General features: G+C 55.7%; 1 protein-coding gene across 1 annotated transcript; it reads left to right on the forward strand.

Moving 5' to 3' along the window:
- The first annotated feature begins 5,922 nt into the window (after window positions 1–5,922).
- On the forward strand, window positions 5,923–11,956 carry GID8 (GID complex subunit 8 homolog). Its single transcript, XM_077756844.1, has 5 exons — window positions 5,923–6,201; window positions 8,684–8,813; window positions 9,838–10,034; window positions 10,346–10,543; window positions 11,294–11,956. Exons 2-5 carry the CDS (start codon window positions 8,696–8,698, stop codon window positions 11,465–11,467), a joined length of 687 nt encoding a protein of 228 aa, XP_077612970.1. The 5' UTR covers window positions 5,923–6,201; window positions 8,684–8,695; the 3' UTR covers window positions 11,468–11,956.
- The last annotated feature ends 5,136 nt before the right edge of the window (window positions 11,957–17,092 follow it).

Consider the following 17,092-nt stretch of genomic DNA (forward strand, 5'->3'; position numbering starts at 1 on the left):
TAGCCCGAGGCCCGCAGCCGGAGGGGACTCCAGACGCGGAGCCCCCGGCGGGCTGGTCCCCGGCGGGGCGCCCTGGGGCCTGGGCTGGCTTTGTGGCGAGGCGGCGGGGACGAGGGTAAAGAAGCAGCCGTGCTCTCGAGTTTGTGCAGCAAACCGGTCCCACCACCTCCCGCACGACCAGCTTGGGCACATCTGCCCGCAAGAGTTGCAAGGAGCGGTGAGGTGTCCCGGTCCCAGAAAGGGAAGGGGGTCTGCCAGGTGCCCCGCCCACCATCGGGATCTTCTTCGCTCGGGGCCGGCCAGTGGCACCCCAGCACCGGCCGGTCCCCAGATACTCCACAAACAGACCGCAAAGGGGAAGCACCGGGAGCCTCGGGGAGCTGTGGACACTGAACACTGGCCCCGAGGGCAGAACTCCGCGGCTGCGGGCCTCTGCCCTCATGACACACGTGCCTCTACAGCCCCCGGCCCCACCCTCCTTAGAAGCAGGAACCCCTTGGCTTTGGTTTCAGCCCAGCTCAAAAGGCGGACCGGTGCCCTGTGAGCAGTAGAGCTGCGCCCAGCTGACCCCGCAGGCGCATGCCTGGCGCTTCTGCTGGGAGAACCAGGTGCTGGGGTCAGGTCGGCTGCTTAATCAACATCTATTTCTAAAGATCACAAGACCTGCTTGTTTCTGAGGGGCTGTGGATTTTCTCCGAAAGAATACAACGCAGTGTTTTTGCTGGTGGGATTCCATTAGGACCACCTTCATGGAATCCTGCAGGAATGGGCTCCACTCTTCCATCACGACTGGGTCTTCAAGTTTGCCCCCAGATACATGGAGTGGGGAGTTCAGAGAGCAAACGGTTGGGAGGTGAAAGCAGCTGGCACAAGCAGTGTGACCTTGGGCAGGTTCTGTAAACAGGGAAGATCCAGGAGGCCTCCCCAGCCAGGAGTTGGAATGGGGGAACCTCGCTCAAGCTCTTTAGTAGAGGAGCTTTGAATGAAGCAAAACCAGCAGCAATATCTGCAAAATGCGGTTGTAATAACCCACAGGTGCCACGTCAGATGGGTGCTTGCAGGGCCGGAAGCCGTGAGGACGGGGACTTAATGATCGTATGTAAATCACGGCACAGAGAACTGCGTACAAAACAGGGCACTGATCTAGATGCGTTCTCCTCAGTTCTTCTACCCTTGTCCAGAGATCCTCAGCCAGAAAAATAAGTGGAAGTATTCTATCTCTCCTGCTATAACAAAGCCCTGGCTTTGTGATCCGAATGAGAGGGAATACAGTGTTTTACACTCACGCGGAACGATGCTCATTACTCCCAGCTTTCAGAACAGTTCCTGTTACTCTGAGATGTTGCCCTGCGGATTCGGTGAAAAATAAAGTTGACCCCAGAAGAAATCAGTATTTTAATCAGTGTGAGGCACGAGAACTCTATTTCCTTTCTGGTTGCTTTCATCTCCTAAGTTTCTAAATGAATCCATCCAATAAAAAAAGCTAGACAAAGTAGTACCTGTCACAAATTTTGAAGAAAATCACAGAAAAGCGGTTGTGCCTAAGTGGGCCTCACAGGCTAATAATGGTAACCCAAAGTATGTAGCAGAGAAAGTGGGGAAAACAAGCCCACAGCCCTTTCCTGAGTTCCTGAGCCCGCTGGTGAGCGTGAGAAAGGTCACCCCAACAAGTAAGTCTTAGGGCAGAGTGCCAGGCACCAGTCTTCTGCCATCACCCCTGGCCTGTGGGGCCTCGGGGCGGGGGGGAGTTGCAGCTACACAGGCTGTAATTTAAGAGATTTGTTTCCAAAATGAACAAGTACTTGAAAAGTGAAGGACTGTTTGAACTCATGTCTAACAGCTTTCTGGATTTGTCCAGGACAGAAATACAGTTTGAATGAACTGGTCCTCTTGCCTGGCTCACAAAGCTGACACCGTGAAGGGGAGAAAGCACTGGAAGGAAACACCAGCAAGAGTAACAGAGGCCAAGCCGTCCATGATTTCAAAAAGATTCCCAGAGCTTTATTCTGAACTTCAACAAAATCAATACACGCAAGTGATCTGTTCAACACCAGATTATTTCTGAGTTGCTAATGGAACCAGCTGCTTCTAAAACTTAGAAATCCAGGGAGAAATAGCCTCTCTGCAATCTGTCTGCGGAAGGTGGGAGGCCAAAGGTGTTGCCTTTTATGGTTGTGCAGAGAAATGAAAAATCTTGGGAGTCTGTCAGACAGAAGCCCCTCTCATTCCAACAGAAAGCAAGGACTTAAAGAATAAATGAAGAGAATTTTAAAGTCAAGAAAGCAAAAACCCAAAGTTTGCAAGTGTGTTCTAAAAAAGGAAAGCGTGGATATCAATTGGTGAAGCCTCTCCTCTTCATTCAACACTTCTGCCACCCAGACACCTGGTCACATGGCTGGGCTTAGACAAAAAGAAAAAAATCCTCAAAGCACGTACAGATATAACTATGCACATACAGTCTATGTGTTTGTGTGTGTACATGTGTGTATTATCCAGTTTCCTTTTAATTAAAAAAAAAAGGGGGGGGGGCCCAAATCCCAAGCCAGTATGTGTCTATCAAATTCTTCCCCAGCCAAGCCTGAAGCGTACTGATTCCACATGAGATGCTGCTGGAGTCAGTGACTGTCGCACAGGCGTGCCGCCTGTGTCCGCTGCTGCAGGGCTGTGTGGCCCCCACCGCCCCACCTGCGCACGCTCTGTAGCATCCCAGCACGGCTCAGAGGACCGGGAGATTACTCTTGCTTTCACCCACCCAAAGAAACTTAGAAGCAGCGCTTTCTGATTTAATGGAACAGTCTTGGGAGGGCGGGGCCGTACCCAACACCCCGAGAGGCATGCTGCGCCCCGTCTTAGAATTCAGCTGGGACCCACGCACCATCAGCACTGAACAATGATAAAATCCTTCCTACTCTTTCGTGTCTTCGGGAGAGCTGGCGCCCGGGAACTGACCTCTCGGGGCGGACTGCCGGGTTGTTGCGGGGACTCTGAGTGCCAACAACCGACTATCCTGATGCACGAGCTTGTCTTCACCAACTCTCCTTCAAAGCAGGGCTTGATTTTATGCTTTTTGGTTTTGAGAATAAGATAAAAGCAACTGTAAAACACGGCTGATGTCCTGCTTACTGAACTGTCTCAGATTTGAGTAGAGAAAGCACTGTGTATTTTATTCCCCAAAACACTTTTCCTTTCTAAAAACTCTTCAATGCTCTTTACCACTGATAATCTTTTCATACTTCTCGGTAAAGAGTTGCTAATCTAATAAAGTGAAACTCTCCAGCCATGCTTGGGGACCCGTGGAAGCTCTGGCGGCTCCCCCTTCCGCAGACCCACCTGCTTCCCATCAACCTGGTCACTGCCCCCGGCAGTGGCCGAAATGGTGCACCTCCCTCCCGCTCTCCCGTACCCCCAGACTCCTTGTGGCCTGACAGGGCGTCTCCAGGCGGGCCTAGGCTGGCCCCTATCCGTACACCCCGCAGGCGATCTCCTGCACACCTGGCTGTGCTCACCTCTGCCCGTATCTGGGTCCGTGCACTCACTAGCTCTCCTAACGTCACCACTTGATGCCTCGGATGCACATCAGAACTTAAGTCGTGCGAAATGAGCTCATGACTTCGGAGCCTCTCCGCTAATCAGGCCCTTTCCTGGTGTCCCTACCCAGTGACAGTCCCACCCTATAAACCCAAAAGCACAAACCAGTGGCCTGGATTCTTCCTGACACGCCTCCCTCCCCCTCAGCCACCAAATCCTGTGGCTTCCCCTGGCCCTTGTTCTCCACATCTGCTGCTTCTCAGGCGTTTAACACCTCACCGTCTTCCCGTCACCCTGCTCACCTCTCAACTCACCGCCACCTATCGCTGTCCATTCCCGCCACATGACTGAGCTCACTGCCCGTCACCCCCAAGTGTCCAGTGCACAGTTTCTGGTGAGTGTCACAAGGACGGCCCTGCTGCACTTGATACTGTTCATCTAACTTCTAAAACTCCCCCCTCCCCACCCCGCTCCTGGCTTCCGGGGAGCCTCCTGACCCCCTGGTCCCCGTCAGACCTCTCCGATAACCTCACGGGCAACTTCTTCTCCAGATGACAGCCTCACGCTGCTGTCCTTTAGGGTTCTGGATTCTTCTGCTCCTGCTCTCTGTAGTCTTTCTCTAAATATGTCCGTCAGCTCCCACGTGGGGTCACCACAAAACCTTCGCTTCCGGCCCTCACCGTCCCTCCCTGGAGCTGCAGCCATGTCCCACCTCGAACCTGACAAAGCCAACACTGAGCTCGCCATCGGCCGCCCTTCCAGCCCAGCGTCGTCAGGGTGGCTCTGTCACCCGGCGCCCCCACCATTAACCTCACCCGCCAGGATACAGGGGCGCCGCTCTGCCCGTCTGCCGCTTGGGCCAATCCACGGACTCGATCGGAGGGCTGCTCACACTGACCTCTGTGGAGGTCTCCCTTCATCCGCTTCTGCTGAGGCTGCTTTCACTCAAAGTTGTCTTCATTCACTCATTTACTCCTTCACCTTCTCAGCACAGAGCTACGGGCCGACAACCCACCGCGGGTTTCGGCTCACACGTGCGGGGACGCGGAAGCCGGTGCGCTGTGTTAGCCAACTACCACCAGATCGCTGAGGACGCGAGTCGTGATCCTACAAGAGCCCCGCTGCCTCCGGCTTTGTTCCGGGTACTTCACCCCCCTGTGAGGAGTTAGCCTGGAGAAGGTCTAGAGCCCAGCCAGTGAGAACCTGCAACAGGAGGTCTGCAGTGGAGACACGCAGCGCGGAGCCGGGAGGCTTTCCTGCTCACTGTGCACTAGCAACTGGGGAGTCTCCGAAAGGCGCGCTGCGCACAAGGAGACATCGTCCTGCCTGCTGCGCGGGCTTCATTAAACACTGGCCGGACCCCTACGAGGGGCAATCCCAGCAGCAGAGGCCGCGGGCAGTAAAAAGCAGCCAGTGCCCAGACAGCAACAAGGAGATGGAGTGTGCAGGACTCGGTAGTTGGCTGCTGGCGGGCACGTGCGTTAACCTCTGACCCACGGAAGGCGCAGCTGAAGCCTCTTTGGACTGGAATAGCCTGTCCCCTTAGGGCATCGGCATTCAAGTTCTTGCTTGTATGCCTTTGGAAAGAATTCTAAAAATCCACACGCCTTCCACACCGTGAAGGTGACACCTCGAATCGTACTCAGCATTAGGCAGTTGCAAAGAACGTCCTTACGAACGTTTACTACCTGTTCGATTGAAACAGATAAACTTTGTACCTGCAGACTTAGCCCACTGGACTCGAAACTACCCGTCAACAGTCATCCCTGTGAAACCTATGGGACTCGCTCCGGGCGAGAAATCCGACAGCGCCCTCGCGCTCTTCAGCTCGCTTTTGAGCAACCACACGAACCCATCGGCCCCCGAGCTAATCCAGGAAGACGTCCGATTTCATGGGACGGAGCAAGAGGCCGCCCCTCCGGTTCCTTCCTGAAGCCGCTGAGATCTCTTAACCTTGCTCTCCCAGAGCGGGAGGAGCCCCCGCTCCGCCGCGGCCCGCGAGCAGGCACAGAACGAGGACCNCGCGCTCGGGCGGCTCCTCCCGGGCCCGTGCGAAGCCAGGCGCCGGGTGGGGAGGGACCCCGCTTCGGGGCGGCGAGAAGCACCGGCGCCTGCCCCCCGCCCCCTGCCCTCCGAGCTCACACAAATGACGGAAAGGGAACTGGGACCTTCGTCTCCGACTCAGTCTAGATGTCGCCATCCCGGCGCGAAGTTTCCCCGCAACGACACTTCGACGGCGGCCATCTTGCCCAGAGTCCGCCGACGCCTTTTGACTCTCGCGCCAACCCGTAGAGCGAGCGCGCCTCGAGGAGAGTTCTGCGCAAGGGCGGAAGCGGGAGTCCCGCGCTTCCGGGCGGCCNGCGGCAGGACTGGGGCCTTCTTGGTTTGCACGTCAAACTGCCTCTTTCCTCTTGGCCGGAGTAGACTCCTGACCCCACAGAGCCCGGCGCTGTAATTCGGGTGTTTCTTCTTAAAGGGAGCGCGTTTCAAGCGAAGGCTCCAAGGTTCAGAAGTGATCGCCAGCTACAGCAGTGGCAGTTACCTGAAACACCGCGCTCGTGTCCCTGTGAAGAGAAAGATTTTTATGACAACCGCCTCAGAGCAGAAGCTGAGCTGTTGAGGACGCGAACTGCTGCTTGGGAAGCAAGTGTTCCTCGTTCTCAGACTTGGGAGGTTTGTGTGTTGAATATTCCTCCGGAGTTGTTGCTCTTCCCAGATCGCTGTCCGCCCTGGGGGCGGTACTGGTGTGGCTGTGGGCGCTGCAGGGATGGAGAGAGAGGGGTCTGGTTCGCCTGAGGTTCCCTTGAGTTGCTGTCTAGGAAGAACAGTGTGGTCTGAGTGAAGGATGCACTTGCCTGGAGCTACAGGACGGGGGCACTTGTGGGCGGAGCGACATCTCTGGTTTGTCTCCCGTGCTGGCTTCCTCCTCCGGTGCTTCTGCCCGTGGGCACCCTCCAGCACCGAGGACTTGGTCTTGTGTCCACGCGCTCTCCCTGAGCAATCTTTGCCCAGCTCCTGGGGTTCGAGGTCCTTGTTGGGTGGATGTTTCCTTAATTGACGTTTCCAGCGCTGGGCTGGGGACCCATAATCCAGGGGCCTGCTTGACTCCTCCAGCTGTGTCTGACAGTCACCCCAAACCTGCTCTACTTCTCAAACCTGTCCTGTTCCTCTTTGTTCGTGGCCTCATCCGCCAAGGTCTCAAGCTTGAAAGCTTCCATGGGCCTCAAGTGCTCCGGGTCCTTTATTCCTCTGCGGTCATGCCCACAGCAAGGCTGTTGACTTGCGCCCGCAGAATCTTCCCCTGCCGTGTGTCTCACTCTCCTGCCGCTGCTCTTGTTTGATGGCTTCTCACTTGCTTTTCTGCTCAGCTTTCACTGCCCCGCTTTCGCTGGTCTTTAACTTAAAACGTTTAAGAGATTGGGAGCAGGGGAGAGGGCAGGAGAAGAGACAGAATCTCAAGCAGGCTCCACACTCTGCGCGGAGCCTGACTTGGGGCTCAATCCCATGACTCTGGGATCGTGACCTGACCCAAAATCAAGAGTTGGATGCTCAACCGACTGTGCCACCGGGAGCCCTTGTGTTTTTAATATTTTAACTTAATGAAGGAATTAAGCGTGAACTGAGCTGACGTAAAGTGAGTATCTGTGACGTGGAGATTATGCGCGAAGACAGTGGTGGGCTCACCAGCTGGCGTCCCCACGGCTGGCACTTGTCCGCTCTTCTTCCCGTGCCCACCGCCTCCCGAGTTTCACGTCTTTACTCAAAACCGGGAAACATTTTGCCGCGTTTGTATTTATCGCTGAAGCACGTATCCTGTGGTTTGTGTTGTTTTTGTTCTTTGTAAAACCGTCTGCTGCACCTCGCTGCGTTCATCCAGCTGGTTTCTGAGAGTCATCCGTGGGGCTGTGTTAGTATTTTGTTTTAATAAATTCTGTTACGTGAGTATATGATTATAGGCCTTTCTCAGCAGCCCTAACACCCAGATGGCTCTGAAAACCAGAAATTTTTTATTTTTAACCTACCTGGTGGCAATATCTGACCCAGTGAAAGCTTTTTCACCTGCATCCCACTCAGTGCGGGTACCCAGACGTTTCCCCAAGAAAGTAATATTTAATTGTGGGTGTCACCCCAGAGTGAAGGCAGCATGTTACATGACATAGGCTAAGTTGTGCCATCTAGCCGGTATATAGTCTGCAGAACCTAAAATTTTGGACCATATGTGCCCAGCAGTTCTAGACCTGGGACTGTGGTTCCGTGCTGCTTTCCAGTGAACACCCGGGTGTGTGGCTTCCTGATTTTTGCCATTTTGAAGAGTGTTTCCAGGAGCAGGCTTGTCCGTGTCCAGTACACAGTGCTGAGTGGGGAGGACCTCAGTCCGGCGATAGAATCGCAGGGCCACCAGGCACACATGGGCGGCTCTGCGGGGAATGTCAGGTCTGTGTGCGGGGCTGGTCTGCTCTCCCAGCAGCATCGGCGCGCTCCTGGGAGCTCCCGGTCTTTGTGGAACTTGGTATTGTCACACGTCCTAATTTTGGTCAGGCTGGTGAGTGTGGTGTTGTGGGCTTCTCTCTCGAGCACGTGTGTCATAGCATTGAATCTTTAGCTTCCGTCTCTCCCGGTTGCCCTTTGTGCTGAGAAGGGAATTGATCTAAATCCCTCCTTCAACCAGCACGGCCTCATTCCATACACACACAGCTCCCCCCCCCCCCCCANCCCCGACTTGACCTGCCCGTCCTGAGACTCTTGGCTCTTCCTTGCACCCATCCTGTCTCCTAAATACCCCAGCCTTCTTTCTAGGTCTCTCTTACACCTACATGTGGTGCCTGGCGCTCTGAACTCGCCATTTTCCAGATAAAGTATCTTTCTACGGTCTCCTTATTCCTTCGCAGTGCGTTGCCTTGCGTCTCTCTGAAATGATTACAGTTCTTCATGGAATTCTTAATATCCTTTTTTTCTAATTGAAGGACAGTTAAGAGCCAGTGTTACGTTAGGTTCTTGTTGCAGCATGGGTGTTTGGTGACCCTGTAGGTTTCGCTGTGCTCACAAATGTGGCTGTCACCTGTGACCCCACAACTCTATGAAGGACCATTGAGCATATTCCCTGTGATTCATTCCTGTGATCTTCACTGATTTTTAAAATACCCTTTTCTTGTAGAAATAAGTCAGAATGAGTTATGCAGAAAAACCCGATGAAATCACGAAAGACGAGTGGATGGAGAAGCTCAATAACTTGCACGTCCAGCGAGCGGACATGAATCGCCTCATCATGAACTACCTGGTCACAGGTATCGGCCTGGCCGTAGGGGTGCTACCTGTTGAACGTGACTCTCCCTTTGTGTACGTACGGGCAGAGATTTACCAAAGGAGTTCCTTGGTGGAATGTGTTTGGGCGTGATAAAAACGCAACGCTGATTTTCCTAAATTTGTAAGTTATTGTATTAGAGGTGACTTGTCCCAGAGCTGACATCGTTACTCCGGGTGTCCGAGCTCTAAAGCAAAAACCTGCTGCTTGACCTGTAATGTTTTTATGGTTAATCAAGTTACTGCAGAAGGCTCTGACGTACATTTAAACCCCAAGTCATTGATCTCTTTTGACAAGTCTGGTAAACTATACTGGACTGTTTCTAGAAGGTGCGCCTAATTCAGAGGAGAAAGGGGGAAGGACAGAAGCAGATGGAAAGTACCAAAAGGGATCTGTAACTACAGTCTTTCTTGATACTGGGAAGGAAAAGGGTAACGCTGTACGTGATCAGAGAAGCCAGATGTTTCATAAAGGTCTGGGTCTCCTGCCGTTGTTCACAGTACCTCTTCCCCCAAATTAGTCTCTAGTAAGACCTTCTCTGGGAAGAGGGTGAGGAAGTGTCTGCCTGTAGCGGGGCTGGGCGACACACATGCTGCTTAGCCGCTGGTGAGAACTGTCTGCTCACAGGAGGAGGGAGGGCCTGGTCTCTGCAGGTTGTGAAGGCGCAGCTGGCGTGTGCAGATGCGTCCAGACCACACCTGCAGCGTCTGCACCTGCACCTGGAGTCGCAGCCTTCTTGGGGGGTGGTCCTGTAGCGCCCCGGGCTTCCCGGCACGTGCCCTCGCCCCTGGCGTCTTGGGTGGGAGGGGAAGGAGCAGAGTACACGGTTTTTATTTCCTGTGTGGGGCGCAGCTAGTAAATCAGAGCTGTTAATGCCAAGTCCCTGCGACCGGGCGGGTCATGTTGAAGGTTGGTGATTTGAGGCAGGTGGGCTTTCTAGGGATAAAAATGCTTTGCGTGAGTGTCTTGCTAGCGTCCTGAGCACTACAGATGGTTTTCATTTTCAGAGGGCTTTAAGGAAGCAGCAGAGAAGTTTCGAATGGAATCGGGGATTGAACCTAGTGTGGATCTAGAAACACTTGACGAGCGGATCAAAATCCGTGAGATGATCCTGAAAGGCCAGATCCAGGAGGCCATCGCGCTGATCAACAGCCTCCACCCAGAGCTCCTGGACACAAACCGCTATCTTTACTTCCACCTGCAGGTGGGTTTCAGTTGTGTGGCGTCTGGTTTGTGGACACTCGACAAGGTCACGTGTGCTCGTTTCAGAAGTAACGAGGCTCGTTTGCACAAATAGAATATTGTTTTAGTTCACGTGGGGAAGGGGTTTGAGTTAGCCATTGGTATACATATTCCAGAAGCCGTTCCTTGCTTCAGAAACGCTGTTTTAATAATTGTGGGCTGCTAGGAGGTTGTCATGTTCAGATGTCCTTGGGCCAGAGACTAGAGCGCGTCACTGGGCATAGCCTGCCGGGGCGCTTCTGGGTAAGCCTGTCTGCCTTTGCCCGTGACCAGCAACAGCACCTCATAGAGCTGATCCGCCAGCGCGAGACGGAGGCGGCGCTGGAGTTCGCACAGACGCAGCTGGCGGAGCAGGGCGAGGAAAGCAGGGAGTGCCTGACAGAGATGGAGCGCACGCTGGCGCTACTGGCCTTTGACAACCCCGAGGAGTCCCCGTTCGGGGACCTGCTTCATATGATGCAGAGGCAGAAGGTAAGACGGTGACGGGGGTCCTCCTTCCCCTCAGTGGGTGTTCAGGGCGGGACTCCAGGAGGCACAGCCGTAGGACAGAGACCGTGTCTGGGCACATGACTCGGACGACAGCGCGGATTCTTACTCCAAGTGTAACCTCGCCCCACGTGAGGCGGGAACAGCGTTCACACTCCCCGTCAGCTTTTTGCGTTCCCCTTAGCCTCCTTCCTGTTTGTCTGGAGACTCTTAGAAGTAGGTGTTCGAAACATTTCTTAACATAAAACCCCATATTTGCTTGCGAATCTGTTCATCTCCTTGCTGCTGCTTCCGTGTTCCAGCCCCCGTGACGGTCCATGACTTCCCCGGTCGCAGCCCTCTACTCCCGTGGCCCTTTCCTGCTGGAAGGGAGGGCCGCCGTCCGGGCCACCATGCCTGTCCCCCCGTAGCTTGTCCGGTGGACCTTGCGTCGCCCCACGCGGCTCTTCCCTGGGTCCCAGTCCCCTCGAGCCTGGCTCGTGGCCTTTCACTGCTCTGCAGGCCGGGCGTGACCCACACCGACCAGGCCGACCAGGCCGTGAGCTCCTTCGGAGCAGGGAGCCTGTGGTTACGTCTTCTGGAGCATCTCAGGCCACAGGCTTTGGTTCATTTAAATAAGTAACCAGCTTCTCTCGTAAGACTGTTTTAAGAAACATAAACGCGTGTTATAGACCGGTCCTGCCGGCAGGCGCTCTGCACGCCTGGCCGTCTGTATCGGAGGTGTTTATTTTCCAGGTGTGGAGCGAAGTTAACCAAGCTGTCCTAGATTATGAGAATCGCGAATCCACACCCAAGCTGGCAAAATTACTGAAACTACTCCTTTGGGCTCAGAATGAGCTGGACCAGAAGAAAGTAAAATATCCCAAAATGACAGACCTCAGCAAAGGTGTGATCGAGGAGCCCAAGTAGGATCTGCCGGCGGCCCCGCGTGTCCCTGCCTGGACTCGGAGTGGCCGCCTGGGACTGAGGTGGTTCCTGCAGTAGAGAACTCTCGCTTCCCCCGTTTCCTGGTGGTTTTTTTTTTTTTTTTTTGACCCTGCATCTTTTTTAAAGGGGAAAATGGCCCTTCTAAGCGCTGGAAAACTGGCAGTGAGACACGCTGTCTGTGGAAGCGCAACGCAGACCGCGGCAGGTGCGCTGACGGCGGGGACAGGCCGCATCGGCTGCCGAGCGCTCTGTCGTTCGGGAACGTTGTTGAACTGAGGCCTCCCTCGCAAACCGCTGATGAGCATTGGTCGTTATTTTGCTTTCTGTTAGCTCGCAGGCAGAAGATACGCTTTCTCAGATCTGCTAAGACTCGTCAGGCCTCTGCGGAGAAGTTTTCTCTTACCCCTTGGTTTTTTGTTTTTGTTTTTTCATAGGAAGGACTATATAAATTTGTAAATCCTAATTCAAAGACTTCTTTTGTGTGAGGGTATCGAGTTTGGTTTGTTTTCCTTCTGGTCTGGGTGGTACGGCTCCTGGGGAGACGCACGTGTGCATGCGTGTGTGTGTGACAGTGTGTGTGTATGAGGGCTGGGGCTGTGTGTTTTTTAATTTTTTAAATCTATATTTTGGTGCTGGCTGTGGTGAGAGACTCTTTCTTAGCGGATCAACGGACCTTCTCTTCTAGGCAGTTTTGTTGAAAATAAAGGTTTTTCTTTGATTTCAAGAATGACCACAACCGCCTCTAAAACGTTTTAATCCTCTCAAGTCTTTTGCTTTCAGAGCGCACATCCCGATGCTGGGACGGTGACTGATGCCAGTGACCGCATCTGGTGCCCGCAGGTGCTTGCGAGCACAGCCCAGGAGGTGGGGTCTTGGCAGCAGCGGGCTTCGCTGTCGCGTGTCCCACCGGCCGCAGTGCAGCGGCTTGGGAAGCGGGTGTGGACTTGCTGTGGGTGCGGCCAGGCACTGGTGTCATAGGGTGGGCCTTAGGGAGCTGTGGGCTAACCCCTGGGGTGCAGGCTCCCGGAGGTGGTGGGGATCGTGCCCGTGCCCGAGGGTGCAGGGCTTCTCTAGCTGTGGGTGGCTCTGTATGTCCCTTGGTGCTGGGACTTGTCTTCCTTGTACGGATCCTGGTGCCGGGACGGGGTTTGGGCCCAGTGCTTCACAGAGACAGTGCCAACAGCAGCTGAATTGGGGGAGCATGTTTCCTTGACCAGCGAGGCTGCACGGGCTTGTTGGTGCTCCCGTGGGTCAGGTGGTCTGCCTCAGGCCGCTGGGGCCACGTTCTCCACACGCCTGCAAACCTGAGCATGACCCTTACGTGCCGTGCAGTCGGCCGCTCTCCCGCTTAGTCCCTGTTCCCCACTCCACGTGGAGTCGGCGGCGGGCGGGGAGGGGGGGGCGGAGGGAGTTTGACTGCCTGGCTGGTCACCAGTGCAGAGGCAAGACTGCGTCGTGGGCTCTTCTGGCCTCTGACCGCCCTCCTGTTGGCCTCGTGGTGTGGTGAGGATGAAGGGGGGGGTGTCTTCTTGGCGCCCCAGGCCGTCTCAGCGGTCCTCTCTACCTGTGACCTTTCTCTAGGGTCGTGTCTGAGGCTTGAGGCCCTTGAGGCCCGTGATAAGTTAGGGCAAAGGGTTTTAGCCCTCAGGCAGTTCACCGCTCCCTGCAGAGGGAGCTGGAGAGACAGGCAGGTGGAAGTGCACGCACTTGGCGGACGCCGGAGTCCGGCACGTTTCTGGTCGGCTCTCCTCATCAGCGTTCATGGGATTGTTTGCGGGCATCACTGATACATAACCAACCCGACGTGGCCTTCGGAGCCCAGGGCAGGAGCCGTGAACCATCGGGGCCTGTGTTGGCCTGTTGAGGCAGCGGACCACCTACGGGCTGGGTGTCGGTGAGACTTGCCCTCAGGCTCGCTCCTGTTCACCTCCCTCCGAGGCCCGCTCACGCTCCTCCAGCCTGTGGGCCCGGGGGCTCCGGCACGGACTGGCTTTGCCGTCTCCTCCGTCGGCCGCCGTGGTGCCATCTGTTTCTTCAGCAGGCAAGCTAAATTAAGCCATTTTTAATCATGAACATGAAGTATAATGTGATTTTTTTTGTCTTCTTTAGATCTCACCATTGTTTTTATGAAAACGTAATGTTTTATGTAGTTTATTCTCTTTATGTTTTCTTGTGGGAAGTGCCTTGAAATAAAATTTGAGAATATTCTAGTACTCTGCGTTCCTGGTAGGAAGTCGTGTGAAGAATAACTCCTAGTTTGGAATCTTCACGAAGCATAGGGATTAATGCAAATCAAATGAAAACTAACATATTTTGCCATTAGAATGAAAGTTTCCAGGATCTAGAAAAGACACATGTTTACTGGGACCGTATTTGAGACGCAAGTCTCCTGGCACATGACTGAAGACCCATGTGTGAGGCTTCGGGGGACAAGGAGGTGGTGGCTCCCGTGCCGTTGAGGACGGTTTCTGGAAGGCGGCGTGACGTCCGTGTTTCCTTCCGCACAATGCTGGCTTCGGGGAGGGATGGAACCGGGGCTTCCAGAAAGAACCGTACACATTTTATGTTAAGGACAGTGGTGTCCTCCAGATGACAGGGCGGGACCTGCTTCCGGGAGTTAGCATGGCCTCTCGTACAAACAGAAGGCCGGACCGAAGCCGTCAGGTGTGCCTGCCTGCCGCCCGAAGTTGCCCAGTGATGACGTGGGGGATGTGAGCGGCAGGCTGCCCGCCCTCACAGGCTGTCTTGGGGCGCCTTCGGGGTACGTGCTGCTCTGACACCTCATGCTTTGGTTATTACAGCGGGTCCTGAGTCCGCCGTGTCCCTGCCGAGGCCTGCGTGCCTCCAACAACGTCCTCTGCAAAACGCAGGATAGGATGCTTTTGCTGCCTGTTCTTAATTTCATAGTAAGATCCGTCATGTTTTCCTCCAGAGTGGTTACCGGAAGGGTCTTCTTGATTTTTACCTGTGAAGATGTACAAAGAACAAGGAATCAGGGATGACGCTGGCATGTCTGGTGGGAATCATCTGCAAGCCCTGGTGGAGGGACCCCGGGGGCCACGTCCTTACGCCCCCTTCTGTCTGTTCCGATTACGCCCCCTCCTGTCCGTTCCGACGGCACTGTCTCTGGTGCGCGTCCGTGTGCCGCGTGTGGATGGGAAACCTGTCGTCCCTTCTGAGATGTGGCACTCGAGTTGCATGTTTGTGGGAAAGGTTGGGGCTGCGCTCTGCATGATTTTAAGCTGAAAAGTGTTTTTAAGTTTCTTTTTTCCTTTTTTTTCTTTTTTTTAACTTCTGAATACTTGCAGACGTTGCAAGTGCAGGGGCTGCTGCGGTGGGCCTGGGGCCCTTCTCCCCGTGGCACGTGCCATGTCCCGCAGGGCACATATCCCGTGCCATCAGGGCCGTGAGCACCTTGCGTGGAAGGCACTCGCGGAACATTGACAGACTCGGAGTGACGGCTTTCCAGTGCCTTCTAGTGAGTGCAGGAGGAGGGTGCCTTGTGCCGGAGAGGTGGCGTTACCGGGCGTAGCCCCGTGGGCTTGGTACATTGGAGACGAAAGGGACCCTCCCCCGTCACCACTCCCCATGTGACGATGGCACCTAAGCCCTTCCTCATGCCAGTGCCTGCCACCTTGGAGTGGCGGTGTGGCGGGTTGTGGGGAGGCCGCGCAGAGCAGTGAGCACTGGGGTGTGCGCTCAAGGCCACCTGGGTGTTTGGCAGGGGCCACGGTCCCGGCGCGGGGGGCCTGCCCGTCTGGGATGTTGTGCCTTAATCCTGAGATGCCATCACGGTGCTTTTCCTGTTCTCGCGATTTGCCTACATGGATGTAGAACACGGGTTCGCACGGGCCTGTGCGGGGTCAGCAGGGCTGGGGTGTCCCCAGCTCCAGTGGCCGCAGGTCCTTGGCGGGAAGCGCCGTCTGTCCTGACTGGCCATCCTGTCCCTGCATGTGCAGGGCAGAAGGGTTTCTTGGGGGGAGCCTGTGGTGGAGCCGGGATTCATCTGCAGACTCAGGAGCCCCCCTCGGGAAGGCCAGGCTGATGGGTGCATTCTGACCGTGATGCTGGAGGGGAGTGGGCTTGTCTGCGCACACCTTCCCGACTGGCTGTGCTTTTAAGCAAGTCACAGCACAGCCCTTGGGCCCGGTCGTGGCGTGGCATCGGCAGGAATGCGTGCTGTGCCGTGTGGCACAGGACTCCTCCTCACATCGGGAGCCTGGGAACCAGGAGGCGAGGATATGGCTGCCGACCGCCTCATGGGACTGCTGGACTCGGGTGCGGAGCCCTGCCCGGCTGTGCCGCCTCACTCTGCTCCGCAAGCCGGCTTTCTCCCGTGGGACGTGGCGCCACACGCCCGCGAGTGAAGCAAGCCTAGTGGTCACCGAGGCCTCCCGTGCCGGGGCTGCAGGCTCGGTGAGCACAGAGACCCAGGGTGAGGTGGGCCCTGCGCGGCTCCAGACTCAAGGGCCCAGCGAGTCCTTGGTCTCGAAGCATCTAGTTGTGTTTTTAGTGTGAAACACATGCAGAACAGCAGACTCAGATGGTGAGCTCACTAGCACTTTGAAGGGAATGAACTGTTCCCTTCAAGAATTCCTCTTGTAGAATCTGTATTGCATTAAATTCATTTATTATCATAAAGTTCAACTTTGTGGTTTCCAATTAAATTGTACACAGTTGTTTGTCCTTGGGTCCCTCTACCATTTAAGTTATTGGGTGCAAAAGATGGACTCCTCCCCTCATTAGCTCATGTGAAGCAGGGGGAGGGGACAGAGGTGACATGGGGGGCCGGGGGACTGCACAGCTGTGCCAGGTGTGGCTCTAGGCCTGTGGCCCTCATGCTGCACGGTAGGGATGGCTCTGGAGGCTGACGGAGAAGGGTTACAGCATAAGCAGTAAGGAGGGGATTCGCTTTGATGAAAGCCCTTATGGCTGGAGGGTGGGCTGGCGGGGCCCTGTGGTTGGGGACGTTTTAGGGTTTGTTCTAAGTGCAGTGAGAACCCTTTGGGGGGTGATCTGTGGTGGGACAGGACCCAGCTTNCATCCACGGCTATCCGTGTTGGCTGTGTCCTTCGCGAGGACATGTAAAGCCCCCTCACCCCGCCCCAGAGGGCCCTGGAGACCCAGCTTGGGGCCTGGCAGGGCCTCCATGCTACGCACAGACTTGGGGCTCTGACCTGCTCCTCCGAGGCCTGCCCTGTGGACGCTGCCCACTCAGCTGCCCAGCTAGGCTGCTCCGGTGACAGGGCTGGAGCCCACTTCCAAAGACCAACCTTACAAACCGGCTGCCCTGGAGTCTTCCTGGCCTTGCATTCTGCGAAGAGCGTCCCAGCTGTCACTTGATGAGACCACAGCCCTGTGACATGCGGACCACCACTATCGCCCCGTTCACGGGCACCCACTCAACACCAGAGCCCGAAGGGGAAGGCGGGGAGCACTCGCCCCGCCCCGCATAGGCCGGTCCCTGGCCCCGCCCTCCATGGGCCGTCCGCCCAGCCCGCCACGCAGAGCCCCGCACCCTCCCCGCTCCCGCCCGGGAGCCCTGGGAGGTGGACCCTGACAGCCGCCTGGGGAGCGGGGGCGCCTGGGGAGCGGGGGCGGGGACCG

Source organism: Crocuta crocuta, unplaced genomic scaffold (genome assembly GCF_008692635.1).
Source record: "Crocuta crocuta isolate KB4526 unplaced genomic scaffold, BGI_CrCroc_1.0 scaffold613, whole genome shotgun sequence".
In the NCBI taxonomy this organism is placed as follows: Eukaryota; Metazoa; Chordata; class Mammalia; order Carnivora; family Hyaenidae; genus Crocuta; species Crocuta crocuta.